The following is an 18,442-nucleotide window of genomic DNA, read 5'->3' on the forward strand; positions in this document are numbered from 1 at the left end:
ACATTTCAACTCCCCCTCCCACTCTGCCGAGGACATGGAGGCCCTGGGCCTCCTTCACTGCCGCTCCCTCACCACCAGACGCCTGGAGGAAGAACGCCTCATCTTCCGTCTCGGAACACTTCAACCCCAGGGCATCAATGTGGACTTCAACAGCTTCCTCATTTCCCCTTCCCCCACCTCATCCTAGTTTCAAACTGTCCCCTTGACTTGTCCGCACTTGTCCGACCTGCCTAGCTCCTTTTCCACCTATCCACTCCACCCTCCTCCTCCCTGACCTATCACCTTCATCTCCTCCCCCACTCACCTATTGTACTCTATGCTACTTTCTCCTCTAGCTTATCTCTCCACGCTTCAGACTCTCTGCCTTTATTCCTGATGAAGGGCTTTTGTCCGAAACGTCGATTTTGCTGCTCGTCGGATGCTGCCTGAATTGCTGTGCTCTTCCAGCACCACTGATCCAGGATAGTGAAGGAGGCAATCGGTACGCTTGCCTTTATTGGTCAGTGCATTAAATATGAGTTGGGAGGTCATGCTGCAGCTGTACAGGACATGGATAATGCCAGTTCTGAAATACTGTGTTCAATTCTGGTCTCCCTACTACAGGAAAGATGATAAACTTGCATAAGAACACAAGAGCTAGGAGTAGGAGAAGGCCACCTGGCTCTTCGAGTCAGCTCTACCATTCAGTATGGTCATGGCTGATCTTTTTCTGGCCTCAGCTCCACTTGCCCGGCCTCTCACCAGAACCCTTAATTCCTTTACTATTCCATGCGTATTTATCTTAGCTTTAAAAACAGTGTATGAGGAAGCCTCGATCCCTTCACTGGGCAGTGAATTCCAACCCTCTGGGTGAAGAAGTTCCTTCTCAATTCAGTCCTAAATCTGCTCCTCTAATTTTGAAACTATGTCCTCTTTCCTAATTTCACCTGCCACTGGAAACATCCTCTCTATTTCTGTCTTATCAATTTCCTTCATAATTTTATATGTTTCTACAGGATCCCCCCCCCATTTTTCTATATTCCAATGAATATAATCCCAGTCTGCTCAGTCTGTCGTCATAAGCCAAACCTCTTAACTCAGGAATCAACCTAATGAACCTCCTTTGCACCCTCTCTAGTGCCTGTATATCCTTTCTCAAGTAAGGAGGCCAAAATTGTACTCTGTACTCCCAGGTGTGGCCTCACCAGCACCCTCTACAGCTGCAATATAACCTCCCTGCTTTTAAACTCAATCCATTTAGCAATGAAAGACAAAATTCCATTTGCCTTTTTAATTACATGTTGCACCTGCAGACCAACATTCTGTTATCAATGCACAAGGACACCCAGGTCCCTCTGCACAGCTGCATGCTGCAATTTTTTCTACCATTCTAATAATAGTCCTTTTTACTGTAATTCCGACTAAAATAGATGACTTCACATTTACTAATATTGTGCTCCATCTGCCAGACCTTTGCCCAGTCACTTAAATTATCTAAGTCTCTCTGTATAGTTTCACAGTCCTCTGCACACTTTGCTGTGCCACTCATCTTAGTGTCATGCGCAAACTTAGACACACCAAATGTCCCCAACTCCAAATCATCTATTTAAATTGTGAATAATTGTAGTCCCAACATTAATCCCTGAGGCATACCACTAGTCACCGATTGCCAATCAGAAAAGCACTCCTTTATTTCCACTCTTTGGTTCCTGTTAGTTAACCAATCCTGTTTCCTGAGTCAAAAAGTGTGGTGCTGGAAAAGCACAGCAGGTCAGGCAGCATCCAAGGAGCAGGAGAGTTGATGTTTCGGGCATAAGCCCTTCATCAGGAAGGGCTTATGCCCGAAACATGGACTGCCTGACCTGCTGAGCTTTTCCAGCGCCACACTTTTTGACTTTGATCTGCCGTCCTCACTTTCTCCCAATCCTCTATCCATGCTAATACATTACCTGTAATATCATTGCATCTTGATCTTATGCAACAGCCTTTTGTGCGTCAGTTTGTCAAATACCTTTTGGAAATATAGGTCCACCACATCTACTAGGTCCCCGTTGTCCACTGTGCCCTGCCATTCAGCCCATCAAGTCTGCTTTGCCAGTCAATGAGATTATGGTTTTCTGATAACCCTCAACTCCATTTTCCTGCCATTTCCCCAAAACCCTTGATTCCCTTACTGACTAAAACTCTGTCTATCCCACTCTTGAAAATACTTGAAAGGGTTCAGAAAAGATTTACAAAGATGATGCCAGGGTTGGAGGTTTGAGGAATAGGGAGAGGTGGAATAGCCTGGGGTCATAATAATTTAAGATCCATTCTCATCAGCCCTTTGTAGTAAAGGATTCCACAGATTCATTACTCTGAGGGAAGAAATCCTTCATGTCTGTCATAAATATGTGATCCTTTAATGTGAGGTTGTGCTGTCAGATCCTAGACTCTCCCTCAAGGGGAGCAACCTTTTGACATCTACCCTGTCAAAGAATCTTATATGTTCCATTAAGGTTGATTCTCACTCCTTTGTATTCCAATGAATATGGACCAAATCTACTCAACCTCTGTGCGTAAGATAGTTCTTCCATACCTGCTATCTGCTAAGTGAACCATTCTTGGAATGCCTTCAATGCCAGTATATTGTTCCTCTGATAAGAAGCCCAAAACTCTTTACCTGTATTCCAACTGTTATTTGACTAATACCCTGTACAGTTTTGACAAAACCTCCCTACTTTTATGATACATTGTCTCTGAAATAATGGTCAAAATTCCATTTGCTTTACTGCTGAACTTAGATGCAAACATTTTGTGATTCATGGACAATACTCCGAAATCCCTCAGTTCTGTAGCCTTCTTCAGTCTATTCTCGATCATCAGCAAAGTGATGGAAAGTATCAATGTCAGTGCACTTGGGAAGGAATAAATACTCATCAGTGCTCAATTTTAGGTTTCACCAAGGTTTGTTGGCTCATTATGTTGTTAATCCAAAATGCATGCTTGCCTTCATTGGTCAAAGCATTGAGTACAGGAGTTAGGACGTCCTGTTATGACTGTACAAGATATTAGTGAGGCCACTTTTAGAGTAATGTGTGTAATTCTTATCACCCTGCTATAGGAAAGGGTGCAGAAAAGATTTTCAAGGGTGTTACAAAGACTGGAGATGCTTAATAGACAGGCACTTCTTTCCCTGGAGTGTTGAAAGCGGAAGGGTGACCATTATAAAATTATGAGAGACAAATATAAGGTGAATAATTTTTCCCAGGATAGGGGAGTCAAAAACTTGAGGGTATAAATCTAAGGTAAGAGGGGAAAGATCTTAAAAGGGCCTGAGCGACAACTTTTCCACAGAGAGGATAGTGTGTGGGACGAGCTGTGAGAGGAAATGGTAGAGGCAAGTACAATTACAACATTTAAAAGACATTTGGATGGATACATGGATAGGAAAGGTTTAGAGAGACATGGACCAAATGCAGGCAAATGAGGCTGGTTCAGTTTAGGAAACCTGATTGGACTGAAGGGTCTGTTTCTGTATTGTATGACTCGATGATTCTAAGAGCTGCACTTGAAGTGAAGTGAGAATGACTGCTCGAGACATCATGGCCCCATATGACCAAATGTGGCATCAAGGAACCAGAGCAAAGCTGAAGTGTGAATCAGAAACAGCTCACCACTTAGTTATTGTCATACCTAATGTAAAGGAAGATGGTGTGGTTGCAGGAAGTCAGTCAGATTATTTCCAGGACATTGCTGCAGGACTTCCTTGGCATTATAATCTCAGCCCAACCCCTCTTCAGCTGCTTCATTATATCTTTTCTTCCATTGTAAGGTCAGAAGCTGAAATACTTATTGATAATTGCTCAATGTTTAATACTGTTTACAACTTCTCAGATATTGAAGCAGTCCATGTGCAATAAAATCTCAACAACATCCAGGATTGGGCAACACGTACCAAGTAGAACATGAGCCACAAAAATATTGATGACCATCTCCATCAAGACAGAATCTAGCCACTATGAGTTATTATTGGAATTGCTGCTCATAAAGTACAGCACAAGTATCTTGACAGGCCTTTTGGAGACTGCCAATGGAGGGACGACTGCATTGATTCATGCCTTTCAGTGTGTTCTTTGTCTAATTTTGTTATGCTGAAGACTATATTTTATCTGTGCAATTTTCAAACATTTTGGTTTTTCAAATCAAGTGACTTCATTTTACAAACTTAAAAAAAAGCCAAGAAAATCACTGCCTAAACAGGTTTCTGTCTTATTGTAGTTATTCGAAAAACAAGGCCCAATTGCCAAAGTTGGTACAGAATTGTCCAAAGTTTTGAGGTTTGTTATCTTTATACAAATCCAGAAATAAAACTGATGGGTACAATTATCTTTTACAGACTTTAAATCCAAAATGGAATGAAGAATTCCTTTTTCGGGTAAGTACTATTTTTAAACCTCTCTCCACTACCTTCCATTCTCCCCTTCAAGAGCAAATGTGATGAGCTCATGGACTTGTTTGCAAAGACAATTCGAACTATCTGATCATCTACCTTTTTATCTTTATGTATTTCCTTTTCCATGTTTCCTTTTGCCAACTAGTTGCTCACCTCTACCTCCCTTGACCTGTTCCCCTCAAGATTGATGCCCATCCAACCTGAGTTTCATTCTCCATGGTTAACCTATTTTGTTCATGGTTCTCTCATCATGGATATGGTGCCACTCTCCCCTCAATTTATTTTTGTTCTCCATTCTTCAAAACTTGCACTGTTCCATTCCTGTAAATTACCACCAATCTCTTATCAACCTTTCCATTTCAGAGTCCTTGCTCTTGCTTTCTGAATTGGAGTTGATCTTTCATGGAACTCTAGGTGAATCTCTCCAATCAAACCTCAGCCCTCGGCACCCTATTGAAATGCTTCTTTGTGTTCCTTTGTGATTTGGCAAAGGTAAACTGCCATTCTGTGGTCTTTGTTCATACCATCCTCCTCCAGCACTTGATCCCGCATGTTTGCTGACAAAAACAGCTCAAACTTGCCGCAGCCTCTTTTCCAATATTTTAAATACTGATGAAAAGTTTTTCCCATCCAAATGTTAGGAAGATGAAAGCTGTTTTCTTCAGTATGATCACATTGAATCTGTGGCCACCCATTGCATTAGTCTCTGATAACAGTATGAAGTTGAGTCAGACTGTTGGCCACCTTGGTGGATAGTGAGATACGGGAACAAATATATAATCATATATGAAATAAGGCAGTAATGGTAGGGGATTTTAATGACTCCAGTATTAACTGAGATAGTGACCATCCAACTTGAGTTCCAGTCTCCATGATTAATTTATATTGTTAATGGTTCTCTAATCTTGGGTACCACTCTTCAAAATAACAAACTTACACTCTTCTATTCCTGTAAATTACCATCCAATCTCTGACCACCCTCCAGTCTTGAGAGGAACAGGTCAAAGGAGGTGGAGGTGGGTTCTTTGTTAAATGAGCTCCTTGAGGGCACAAGGAAGCATGGAAAAGAAAATTGAGAAAGATATAAGGCAGATGACTAGATAGTGTTGCAAACAAGTCCATGACAAGTCCACTTTAATGTGCAAGAAGAAAGGGAGCAAAATTCTAAAATTGCACTGAGGAAACCTTTTTCAGTCAGTACTGGGAAAGCCCAACAAGGCAGGAGTCAGTTTCAGAACTAATAATGACCCTAGGCAGGTTGAAGGTGTGTCAGAATTTTGGGAAACATTTTGGAGATAGTAACCAGAGCTCAGTTGGATTTCAGGTAGTTATGGAAAAGAACATGGACCGGTCAGGCATAAAAGTTCTAAATTTTATTGAGGGAAGAGACAATTTGGCCCAAGTAGACTAAGAACAACTACTGGCAGATAAAACTTTATCAGTGAACTGGGATGTATTCAAGGAGGAAACAGTGTAAATAGGACAAATATGTTCATGTAAAGACAAATGGTGGGTCCAGTAGAAAACATTGCATATCAAGGGGCATAATGGTCAGATTTAAGGCAAAAAAGATAATCTTATGGCAGATATTGAGGGCTCAATGTAGCAAAGACCCAAGAAAAATATAAAATGTGCAGGGAATCTTTAAAAAGGAAATTACAAATACAAAGACAGTGCATAAAAAAGAAGTCTTGACAGGCTTTTTAAATATATAAAGAGCAGGGCAATAACTGGGGAAAGACTGAGGCCCATTAGGGATCATAGAGGTAATCCATGTGCGGACCTCGGAAGATATGGGCGCAGCTCTCAATGAACATTTTCCGTCATTTTTCACACTGGACAAGTGTGACACAGGGAGGAGGATTGTAAAATATTCAAAGAGATGAACATAGATAGGAAGTACCAGCGGATTTCTTGTTCATCAAAGTGGACAAAATCTGAAGACCTGGATGAGATGTATTTCAGGCTGTTTAGGGAGGCAAGTGAGGCTGTAATTTTCAAGCTCTGTCTGGCCACAAGTGAGGGTCCAGATATCTGCTACTGCTGTCCCATAACTAAAAGGGGGAGGACACAAATTGACTAGGAAATTACAGGTCAGTCAGTTTAACCTTGGTGATGGGAGATGTTTTTATGAGAAAAATTTCCAGGGGACAAAACAAATCTGCACTTGGAAGGACATGGAATAATGTATAATAGTTAGTTTGGATTTGGTAAAGGATAGTCATGTTTGACAGATTTGATGAAATGTTTTGTGAGGTGACCAGGAGTGTTGATGAGGTTCCAAAATTGGCAATGAGGCAGGAAGCAGAAGGTAATGCTCGATGGCCTCTGTGATTAATGGTTTGTTTCCATACAGCTAGGTTCTGGGGCCCTCACTGTGTGTGGTATAAGTGAATGAATTGTATTTAAATATAGGAGGTATGATCAAGATGTTCACAGATGACACAGACTTGAATATTTCGATGCATTCCTGGCTGTTCTCTCATATTCTGCCTTCTGTCAGCTTGAGATATCCAAAACACTGCTGTTTGTGTACTAACTCTTGCCAAACACTTGAAAATCTGTCACGATTTGTCACAGTGTCATACAGCATAGAAACAGACTCGTCAGACCATCTTGTCTATGCCAATCAACAAAGACCAGACTGCACTAATTCACTTTACCTGCATTTAATCCATAGCCCACTATGCCCTGACATTTAAAGTGCTTACACAAATCGTTCTCAGTTGTTGTGAAAATACCTGCCTCTGTTATCATCTCAAGAAGTACTTTCCATATTTTTACCACTGTCTGTGTGAAAATGTTCTTTCTCCGATCTCCTGTAAACCATTCCCTCTTCACCCTTAAACTTGTGCCCTTTGGTCTTATATACATCTGCCATTGGGAAAAGGTTCTTACATTCCACTTTGTCTATGTCTCTGATGATTTTGTATGTCTCAATCAGATTTCCTCCCAACCTTCTCTGTTCCAAGGAACGAAAATCCAGTCTATCCAGTCTCTTCTCAAAACTGAGCCATTCATCTCAGGCAGCACCCTGGTGAATATCTTCTGTACCTTCGCCAGTTCAAGCATGTCCTCCTTTTAGTGTGGAGACCAGAACTGTACTCAGTATTCCACCTGTGATTTAACCAAAGTTCTATTAAGTTGTAACAAGATTTTCTTTCTCCTACATTCTATGCCCTAGCTAATGAAAGCAAGCATCTTGTATACTTTCTTTACCACCCTGTCGACCTATGCTTCAACATTCATAGACTTTACAGTAAAGTTCCTTTGTTCTTCAGTACTCATTAGAGAACTACTATTCGTTGTGTATATCCTTCCTTATTTGACCTCCCAAAATGCATCACCTCACATTTCTCAGGATTAAATTCCCAGCACCAATCCCAGTCCTACACATCTGTTCACAGGCTTCCAATCACAGTAACATGTCTCGCCCATCATCCTTTTCTCCCTGTGTGCAAGCCAAGTTTGGACCCAATGTGCTAACTTCCCTTGCATCCCATGGGCTGTTTAGTGTTTAGACCAGCCTTCCATGTGGTCTTACAGAAGTCCATGTAAACTATATTAACGTCATCAAAATATTTAGTCACCTTTCAAACAAAAAAAATCAATGAAATTGGTCAGATAGCATCTCCCTTTAACAAATCCAAACTGACTACCTTTGATCAAATTCTGCCTTCCCAAGTGTCCTTCAGAATGCAAGGTTTGTGATGGTTTGTAGCTCAGGTTGAGGTTTAGGGCGTAGGTTTGCTCGCTGAGCTGTAGATTTGATATCCAGACGTTTCATTACCTGGCTAGGTAACATCATCAGTGGCGACCTCCAAGTGAAGCGAAGCTGTTGTCTCCTGCTTTCTATTTATATCTTTCTCCTGGATGGGGTTCCTGGGGTTTGTGGTGATGTCATTTCCTGTTCGTTTTCTGAGGGGTTGATAGATGGCATCTAGATCTATGCGTTTGTTTATGGCGTTGTGGTTGGAGTGCCAGGCCTCTAGGAATTCTCTTGCATTTCTTTGCTTAGCTTGTCCCAGGATAGATGTGTTGTTCTAGTCGAAATGTTGGTTTTTTTCATCTGTGTGTAGGGCTACGAGGGAGAGAGGGTCGTGTCTTTTTGTGGCTAGCTGGTGTTCGTGTATCCTGGTGGCTAACTTTCTTCCTGTTCATCCTATGTAGTGTTTGTGGCAGTTATTGCATGGAATATTGAAGATGATGTTGGTTTTGTCCATGGGTTGTACTGGGTCTTTTAAGATTGTTAGTTTTTGTTTGAGAGTGTTGGTGGATTTGTGTGCTACTAGGATTCCGAGGGGTCTTAGTAGTCTGGCTGTCATTTTTGAAACTTCTTTGATGTATGGTAAGGTGGTTAGGGTTTCTGGCTGTGTTTGGTCTGCTTGTCGTGGTTTGTTCTTTTAGAATCTGCGCACTGTATTATTTGAGTATCCGTTTTTCTTGAATACGTTGTATAGGTGGTTCTCCTCTGTTTTCCGAAGTTTGTCTGTGCTGCAGTATTTGGTCAGTGTTTGTCGGTTTTCTGTATATGCAGGTTTGTAGTTCTCCATTGTCCCTTTCTTTCGACTGTGACGTCCAGGATTTTTGATAGTCCGTAGAATCGTGGGGTGTTGGTCCCGTCGGGTTTCATTTTCTGGAATTCCATCTTGTTTAATTGTCCGGAATTGTGTAATTAAACTAGACGGAATTCCAGAAAATGAAACCCGACACGATTCTACGGACTACCAAAAATTCGTAAACCAGGAGCCACCCTCAGACCCATAGTCTCACTACCCGGAACACCAACTTATAGATTGGCCAAAGATCTACACACAAAACAGAAGTACCTAGTAGAAGAGTCATAGCACTCCATCCACTCCACCCAGGAATTCCTAAAAATCATCAAAAACACCAAAATAGAGGAAGACGAAGCAATGATCTCATTCGATGTAACAGCACTATTCACCTCCATCAACATCGACCTGGCAAAGGAAACACTTACCACACTTTTAGAAGAGACCATCACACACACACCAACCACCATCAAGCACATTACCAATGAAAACATCATGAAGCTAGTGGACCTGTGCCTCACCACCCACATCACTTTCAACAAAATAGTCTACAAACAAACCAACGGCACACCCATGGGTTCTCTGCTATCAGGATTCATAGCAGAAGCAGTAATGCAAAGACTAGAACAAACAGCCCTACCAAGGCCTCAAGGCCCTCAGCCTTTCCTCATAAGACATACCAGGCAGCATCCTAGTCAATCTCCTCTGCACCCTTTCCAAAGCTTCCACATCTTTCTTATAATGCGATGACCAGAACTGTACACAATACTCCAAGTGTGGCCGTACCAGAGCTTTGTACAGCTGCAGCATAACCTCCTGGTTCCGGAACTCAATTCCTCTATTAATGAAGGCCAAAACACTGTATGTCTTCTTAACAACCCTGTCAATCTGGGTGGCAACTTTCAGGGATCTGTGTACATGGACACCGAGATTTGTCTGCTCATCTGCACTCCCAAGATTCTTACCATTAGCCCAGTACTTTGCATTCTGATTACTCCATCCAAAGTGTATCCCCTCACACTTGTCCGCATTAAACTCCATTTGCCACCCCTCAGCCCAGCTCAACATCCTATCTATGTCTCTCTGCAACCTACAACATCCTTCGTCACTATCCACAATTCCACCGACCTTAGTGTCGTCCACAAATTTACTATCCCACCCTTCTAAGCCCTCATCCAGATCATTTATAAAAGTGACAAACAGCAGTGGACCCAACACCGACCCTTGCGATACGCTGCTAGTAACTGGACACCAAGGTGAACATGTTCCATCAACTACAACCCTCTGTTTTCTTTCAGCAAGCCAATTATTGATCCAAACTGCTATGTCTCCCATAATGCCATTCCTCCGCATTTTGTATAATAGCCTACTGTGGGGAACCTTATCGAACGCCTTGCTAAAATCCATGTACACCACATCAACCGGTTTACTCTCATCTACCTGTTTGGTCACTTTGTCAAAAAAGTCAATAAGATTCGTTAGGCATGACCTACCCTTCACAGAACTGTGCTGACTGTCCCTGATCAGATTATTATTTTCTAGATGGTTATAAATCCTATCTCTTATAACCTTTTCCAACACTTTACCAACAACTGAGGTGAGACTCACTGGTCTGTAATTACCAGGGTTGTCACTTCTACCCTTTTGAACAAGGGAACCACATTTGCTATCCTCCAGTCCTCAGGCACTATTCCTGTAGACAATGTTGATTTGAAGATCAATGCCAAAGGCTCGGCAATCTCTTCCCTTACTTCCCAGAGGATCCTAGGATAGATCCCATCCGGCCCAGGGGACTTGTCTATTTTCACAGTCTGCAGTATTTCTTGTGAACCTCAATCTCTTCTAGTCTAGATGCAAGTATCTCTGTATCTTCCTCGCCAACATTTTCATTTTCTATAGTGAACACTGTCGAAAAATATTTATTTAGTGCTTCCCCTATCTCCTCCGACTCCCACACACAACTTCCCACTATTATCCTTGATTGGCCCTAATTTAACTTGTCATTCTTTTATTCCTGACATAACTATGGAAAGCCTTAGGGTTAACCCAGATCTTATCCGCCAACAACTTCTCATGTCTCCTCCTGGCTTTTCTGAGCTTTCTTTTTCAGTCTTTCCTGACTTTCTGTAACCCTCAAGCACCCTAACTGAGTTTTCACATTTTGTCCTAACATAAGCTGCCTTCTTCTTCTTGACCAGGGATTCCACTTCCTTAGTAAATCACGGCTCACGCGTTCTATATCTTCCTGCCTGCCTGACAGATACATACTTATCTAGGAGACACAGGAGCTTTTCCTTGAATAAGCTCCACATTTTTAATGTGCTCATCCCCTGCAGTTTCCTTCCCCATTCTACGCTTCCTAAATCTTTCCTAACTGTATCGTAATTTCCCTTCCCCCAGCTATAACTCTTGCTCGGTGGAGTACACCTATCCCTTTCCATCACTAAAGTGAACCTGACAGAATTGTGATCGCTGTCTCCAAAGTGCTCACCTACTTCCAAATCTAACACCTGGCCGGGCTCATTACCCAGTACCAAATCTAATGTGGCTTCGCCCGTTGTTGGCCTGTCTACATACTGTGTCAGGGAGCCCTCCTGCACACACTGGACAAAAACTGACCCATCTATAGTACTCGTATTGTCGTGATCCCAGTCAATATTTGGATAGTTGAAGTCCCCCATGACAACTACCCTGTCTCTCTCACTCCTACCGAGAATCATCTTTGCTATTCTTTCTCTACATCTCTGGGACTATTTGGAGGCCTATAGAAAACTCCCAGCATGGTGACTTCTCCTTTCCTGTTTCAATCCTCAGCCCATACTACCTCAGTTAATGAGTCCCCAAACATTCTTTCTACAACTGTAATGTTGTCCCTGATCAACAATGCCACACCTCCCCCTGTTTTACCATCTTCTCTGTTCTTACTAAAACATCTGAATCCCGGAACCTGCAACAGCCATTCCTGTCCCTGCTCTAAGCATGTCTTTGTCATGGCCACAACATCGAAGTCCCAGGTACAAACCCATGCTGCCAGCTCACCCACTTTGTTTCGGATGCTCCTCACGTTGAAGTACACACACTTCAAACCAGGTTCTCGCTTGCCAGTGTCAGATACTTGATTTTGGAACTCCCTACTCTCATCCTCTTCTGTATCTGTCCTACAATTTTGGTTCCCACCCCCCTGCTGCATTAGTTTAAATCCACCTTAATAGCTTTAGCGAATTTCCCACCCAGGATATTGGTACCCCTCTAGTTTAGATGAAGACCATCCTGCTTGTAGAGGTCCCACCTACCCCAGAAAGAGCCCCAATTATTCAAAAACCTGAAACCCTCCCTCGTGCACCATCCCTGTAGCCACATGTTCAACTCCTTTCTCTCCCTATTCCTCACCTCACTAGCACATGGCACGGGCAGCAAACCAGAGAAAACAACTCTGTTTGTCCTAGCTCTAAGCTTCCATCCTAGCTCCCTGAATTTCTGCCCCAAGTCCCCATCTCTCTTCCGACTATGTCGTTGTTGCTAATGTGAACCACGACTTGGGGCTGCTCTCCCTCCCTCCGAAGGATCCCAAAAACACGATCAGAGACATCATGGACCCTGGCATCCGGGAGGCAACATATCAACCGTGAGTCTCTCTCGTCCCCACAGAACCTCCTATCTGTCCCCCTAACTATCGAGTCCCCAATGACTACTGTTCTGCTCCTCTTTCCCCTTCCCTTCTAAGCAGCAGGTGCCCCACTGCTTTCCCTGGTAAGTCATCCCCCTCAACAGTATCCAAAACGGTATACTTATTGTTGAGGGGAATGGCCACAGGAGATCCCTGCACTGCCTGCCAGTTCCCTTTCTGTCCCCTAACTGTCACCCATCTGTCGTTTTCTTTTATCTTGGGAGTGACTACCTCTCTGTAAGTCCTGTCAATAACCCCCTTTGCCTCCCGAATGATCCGAAGTTCATCCAACCCCAGCTCTAGTTCCCTAATACGGTTTTCGAGGAGGTGCACTTCCCACAGATGTAGTCAGCAGGGACACTAGTGGTGACCCTTACTTCCCACATTCTGCAGGAGGAACATTCAACTGCCCTAAACTCCATTCCCACTATTCTAACTCATGAAGAGACTACTATTAAAAAAGGATTAGGAAATAAACTCGTTACCTTACCTTGTCAAACTGGCTCCCACAACTTTTTTTTTAACTGATTTTAACATTCTTGTTCTTGTTTTCCTTCTGTATTTTCATGTCTCCTTGTTTCTGTAATCTTCTTCATGCATGAGATATCTGTGCTTGTCTGATTCTGCTGCTTGTGCATATCCAGTTTTAGTTGCTGCAGCACCGTTGGCTGTGACTTCAGTTTTCTGGGGTTCTAAGCTCTGGAATGTGCTCCTGACATCTCTCGCCCCTTTCTTGCCTGCTCTCCTGAATTAATGCCTTCAAACCTAAGCTGTTTGCCCATGCTTTTGGTTACCTGACCTAGTGGGTAGAGCTTTACCTTGGAGTTTGAGCACCCAGTGTCAGGCTTAAATCTGGTTTTCAAAAGCGTTGGAGAATGTGACAGGACTTCCAAGTCAATTTTACCTGTGGCACCTCAGCACCATCACCACTAAGGAGACATGATCACCACTAAGGAGACATGATCACTACTAAGGCATGCAGGGCCCTTGGATGAGGTAGGCTGATTAAACCTTTTTAAAAAGGGGAGCAAAGAGGGGGAATATCCTTTGACATAATTGCTAGGACCAAGGGGTCTGCCATCCCTGCCCAATGGCTCCCTGTTTTGATTCTCTCCCAACTTGCACTGCCCCCTCTTCACCACAGCTAGAGCTGTGAAGGCATCTGTATTTAGCCTGTTTTATTTCCAGTTGTCAATATATCAATCTTCTCATAAAGTGGCCATTAGTGAGCCATTTAAATATTGAAATTTGTCTTGTCCTCCTTGTGATAGGATGCCTGTTTAAAGATGGTCCTGCCATAGGTTGAATGCCCCAATGCCAGGATTTGACTGAGGAGCTGATCTGACCTGGCTCCCTTGTTGTTAGCCCCCTTGTTGTGGCCAGTGAAACTTTCCCCAGGATCAGTGTTGTACTTGGCTTTATAATGTTGCTGTGAAGTGCCTTAGATGTTTCATTACACTTTATAAGTATTCAGAAAAATATGGTATTATCAAATTCTTATCCATGCATCCAGGTTCCTCTCTAGACTGGCTCCTTTCTCTGTCTGATCTTTCTTCACCTTTACAGATGAAGTAGAAAGAGTCCATGGCACCATTTTAACAAGCAGCCTTGTGTCCTGGCTGATTTTTATCTGTAAATCAGCATCACAACACAACTCAAACCTCCCAGTCCAGGTAGCATCCTAGTAAATATTTTTTGCACTCTTTCTAGCCTAATGCTATCCTACTATAGAGGGGATATTCAGAACTGCATGCAGTACTTCAGATGTGGCCTCACCAACATCTTGCACAGCTGTAACAAGATGCCCCAAGACCTACACTCAGTGTTCTCACTGAAAGTAAGCATGCTGACAGCCTTCTTCAGCACCCTTTCTACCTGTGACTTCACTTTCAAGGAACTGTGTACCTGCACTCTCTGTTCTATAACACTCCCAGGGTCCTTCTATCGACTGTGCAACTCTTGCCCTGGTTTGAAGCTCAGCTGAGAGGAGATGAGAATATCAGGGAATTGAGTAAGAAGAAGCAGACTGTCTTGAAGTGCAGGCCAAAAATACTGGTGGAAATGAGCACATCTGCAGATTCTTGAAGGAGAATCAAGATGCAAAATACACTTCGCCCTCTGTGGATGGACTAAGTGGTTTGTAATAATATCGATGAAATGTGCCTAGTAACCATGATGTAGTGGTGATGATCCTCTCAGGTTTCTCTCACTAGTAATGCTTACACAAGCTGAGGAGAAGGAGGTTTTCTGACTCTTTGGCAGCTGAACATAGATTCTGATCCCTGCCATTTGGCTGTGATGAAAATCAAATGGAAAACCCTGAAAACTTGATTTCATTAAGACTTCACCACAGGCTTCCTTTATTACAATTTTCTTAATTCCTCAACTTTCCCTTGGGTCCAACAACATCTGAGGAAGGCAGATTATTTTGGGAGGAGATTGTTTCTCAGAGCATGAAGAATGAGAGCACTAGTATAAGCTAATGTTCTTACTGTTAACTACTGAATCAATAGATTAGCCTGTATTTTGCATCTGCACAGTGATGGTGATACTGCTGTCATTTGCTATCATTATTATGTGTTACTGGCAGTATGTTCTGGCATCAGAATATGTGCCGTTAAATGCGGAAATTCAGAGCTCACTGTCACTTCTTCCTGACTGCTCGACACGGTGAGCTGCTTATGTTCTTTCAGATGAAAATAAATTAGAATTGAGTGATGTGCTGAGACCGTTCACTTTTTAAAAATTCTTGTTGTAAAGTTTATTTGCAACTTTTTTCCATATTGAATGGTATGTTACTAGGATTTTTAATAAATAATTGCTGGTTAGTACAGAACTTCAAAATTGTTAAAAGGAAACAAGAAATCCAACATTTTCATCTAGCATTCAGCAGGCTTGGAAGGAATAAAACAGACTGAGCGTGTTAGAAGCTACATATATAAATGCTTAGGCAAAAAGAATGTGTGTGTCTGTGTATTGTACCTCTTTCATGGAAAGAGAAGACGTTATGAAGATTTGCAATCCCTTTTGCATTCCCCCATTGCAACATCCTGACCAAATTGGGTCTCCTTCCCTGCTCTGAGAACTAAGGTTGACGGCTAACCATTTTGCAGCACCTCCGTGCCAACAATGGTCCAATCCATCAGTGCCCCTGTTCTCATGCTGTATAAAGTTGTATCCCACTTTTCAAATATCTTTTATTAGGATATTAAGTTATAATTACCAGTAAACCCAACTTCCTTTGCCCTAATTTTTAAAATCTCATTTTCTTCAAGTTCGCTAATGATAATTCGCTTTTGATTCCATTTGCATAACAGACTCTTAACTTGACCTTCTGTAAAATAAACCCATTAGTTACTTCTTGGTTTTCTGCCTGTGGAAATTCTTCAACATGATTGGTTATTTAGTCTATTCAGTGACCTTATTGTTGTTCCACACCAGTGATCCTCATGGTTGCCACCAAAACAAAATGGACGTTGGAAAAGTTGAAGTTTGTGCCTTAGAGCTGGCTAGATCTCAGGGGATTGTATATAGACAGCCTCCTTTGAGGGCATGAATTAACACAGTTTTGCCACCCACTGCAAAATCCTGGTCACTGTGACTGGTACCGTTATCAATGTACTTATGATGGAGAGAAAGCTAACTCAATGGTACTATATTGAAGAATGTTCTCGTGAGGAGCCAAAAAGGGTAAATATTCTTAGTCATGAATTTTGAAAACAAACATTCACCAATACATACCAATGCAAATCAATATCTACTCTTCTAGAAGTGTCAATGTTTGAATTTGTCTGTTCCCCAAACAGCAGGATGGAGTGGTTGCTAAGTGTTTAATTGAGTCCAGCTCTCATATAAATCACTTAAATTGCAGGTCAATCCCCAGAATCATAGGCTACTGTTTGAAGTGTTTGATGAAAACCGACTGGTGAGTACAAGTGAATAAATTTACTGCTTCTATTGTTAATTGATTTGGAAAGAATAATTAATTTATCTGAAAATACCTTGCCACTTGTTTTCATTGCCAATTCCCCGACATGTTTGTGCTTTACTCTGTTCTTTGTTTGGTCATAAATATTGCACTGTTTATATTAGAATAACATCCAATGATAATGATGCCTATACATCGATCTATGATGGAAAATAAAGCTGTTGGAAAATAAACTGCAGCACACTGGTAGTTAGATTGTCAAAAGAGTGATTTGGTGTGACTTTGAAGGAGCACTGTTTTCTAATAAGTTATTTGCCACAGAATCCATTAATTAAGTTGCACTAGTGTGCCAGGTAAGTTTGTGTTGGAAGTTCTGTACACATTTGAAACACAAGTGTCATGCCAGTTCTGTTTTGTGTGCGTATGATCACTTAGTCTTGTATTAGTTTGTGTCATTGACTACGTAGAAACACATTAAGTGTGGCTCAATCAGTGCTTTTTTTAATGAAAGAAAGTCTTTTGGGTCATTTGGAATTAAACTGTAATTTGTTTTGCCAATTTTATATTGGTATTTATTCCGTTGCAAAACATTATCACGGGAATAGACTTGTACAGGATGACCTTTAGTCTTGGAGTTAAAATTATTTAGCTTTGATTTTGGTTTATGCTGGACAAGAATTGCTATCCTAGATATGTGAACCCTTCATCCCAGGGCAGTTTGAAAGCTGTGCTGTAGCTGAGATTTTAGAGCCAAGTGTTTTTCTTTATCACAAAGTGCAACACTACTGTTGTCCTGTCAACTCTGTCCCAGCAGTGAAGAATAAAAATAGAATCAACAAAATCTCTCTTCCTTCATTTCAAATTGAAAATCAACTTTGTTTCTTATTAATGTGATGTACATAAAATGTATTTTAAACAACCATTCAGTATCACTAATTTGTCCAGCATTAACATTGCTCAAATTAATCAAACCCACCACCAATGCTGATTGTTTAATTAATAGCTAGTTCTATACTTTAAGAAATGACTGACAAGACTGGCTCTTAAGGGATTTAAGTCACATTGGATGCTGATGTTGAAATAGTGTGATTTTTCTTTTGGGAAAATTAAAAGAATCAATTGCTCACAACCTCTAACCATTTGGCTAATTTAAGCTCAGGATAAGTGAGGAATATTTTTTAATAAAGAATAACAGTGATTTCACATTGTTTCAAATTGACTGGTATTTTATGTCATGCAGCATGTGTTGTACCCAGAATAAAGTGTCACTCTAACTATTATGTATTACACTGACCTGAGTCATATTTTGGGAAAGGGTTCTTTAATACTCAAATACTTTAATACTACCTTACTGGCAGAATTCTGTGGATATCAGTAAATGTGTATATGTGAAGCTCCCTTAGAGCTATTAGTATGTGACTTACAGCATTTGAATCATATGGGTACCATGCGAACATTGGAACCTGTCCTTTAGGAGCGTGAGTGGGCCGTTTGCTCCCCCACTACAAAACAAAACCCTGAGCCTGCCCCAACACTCAGTAAGAGTGTGACTGATCTGAATCCTCCACATTCCTAACAATTATCTGTCATTTTTTACTCCTTTGCTAAGTAGGAATCTTTCTATGTCTGGCTAAAACGTATTCAAAGTTTTGCTTTCATTGCATGTTGTGAGAGATTCAAAAACTCAAGAGTCCGAGAGAAAATAAAACACCTAATCTTATCTTAATGAACAACTGCTTATTTATAAATGATGACTCCTGGTTCTAGGTTTTCAGTAGTATACATCTTTTTCATGTCCACCTGTCAAGATCTCTGAAGAATTTGTTTCATTCAAATTGCCTCTTACTCTTCTAAACTCCAACAGATTGCAGGATTAG

At 41.6% G+C, this 18,442-nt stretch overlaps 1 protein-coding gene across 12 annotated transcripts in view; it reads left to right on the forward strand.

Annotated features, from left to right (window-relative positions):
* Window positions 1-18,442, forward strand: part of nedd4l (NEDD4 like E3 ubiquitin protein ligase) — a 485,500-nt gene that overhangs the window by 223,507 nt on the left and 243,551 nt on the right. For all 12 annotated transcript variants that reach the window (XM_043677840.1, XM_043678365.1, XM_043677695.1 and 9 more), the window contains 2 exons: window positions 4,358-4,396; window positions 16,509-16,562. In XM_043677840.1, coding sequence (XP_043533775.1) covers window positions 4,358-4,396; window positions 16,509-16,562 — 93 coding nt within the window. The remainder of the gene's footprint in view (window positions 1-4,357; window positions 4,397-16,508; window positions 16,563-18,442) is intronic.

This window comes from Chiloscyllium plagiosum, chromosome 1, assembly GCF_004010195.1.
Source record: "Chiloscyllium plagiosum isolate BGI_BamShark_2017 chromosome 1, ASM401019v2, whole genome shotgun sequence".
NCBI classification, from domain to species: Eukaryota; Metazoa; Chordata; class Chondrichthyes; order Orectolobiformes; family Hemiscylliidae; genus Chiloscyllium; species Chiloscyllium plagiosum.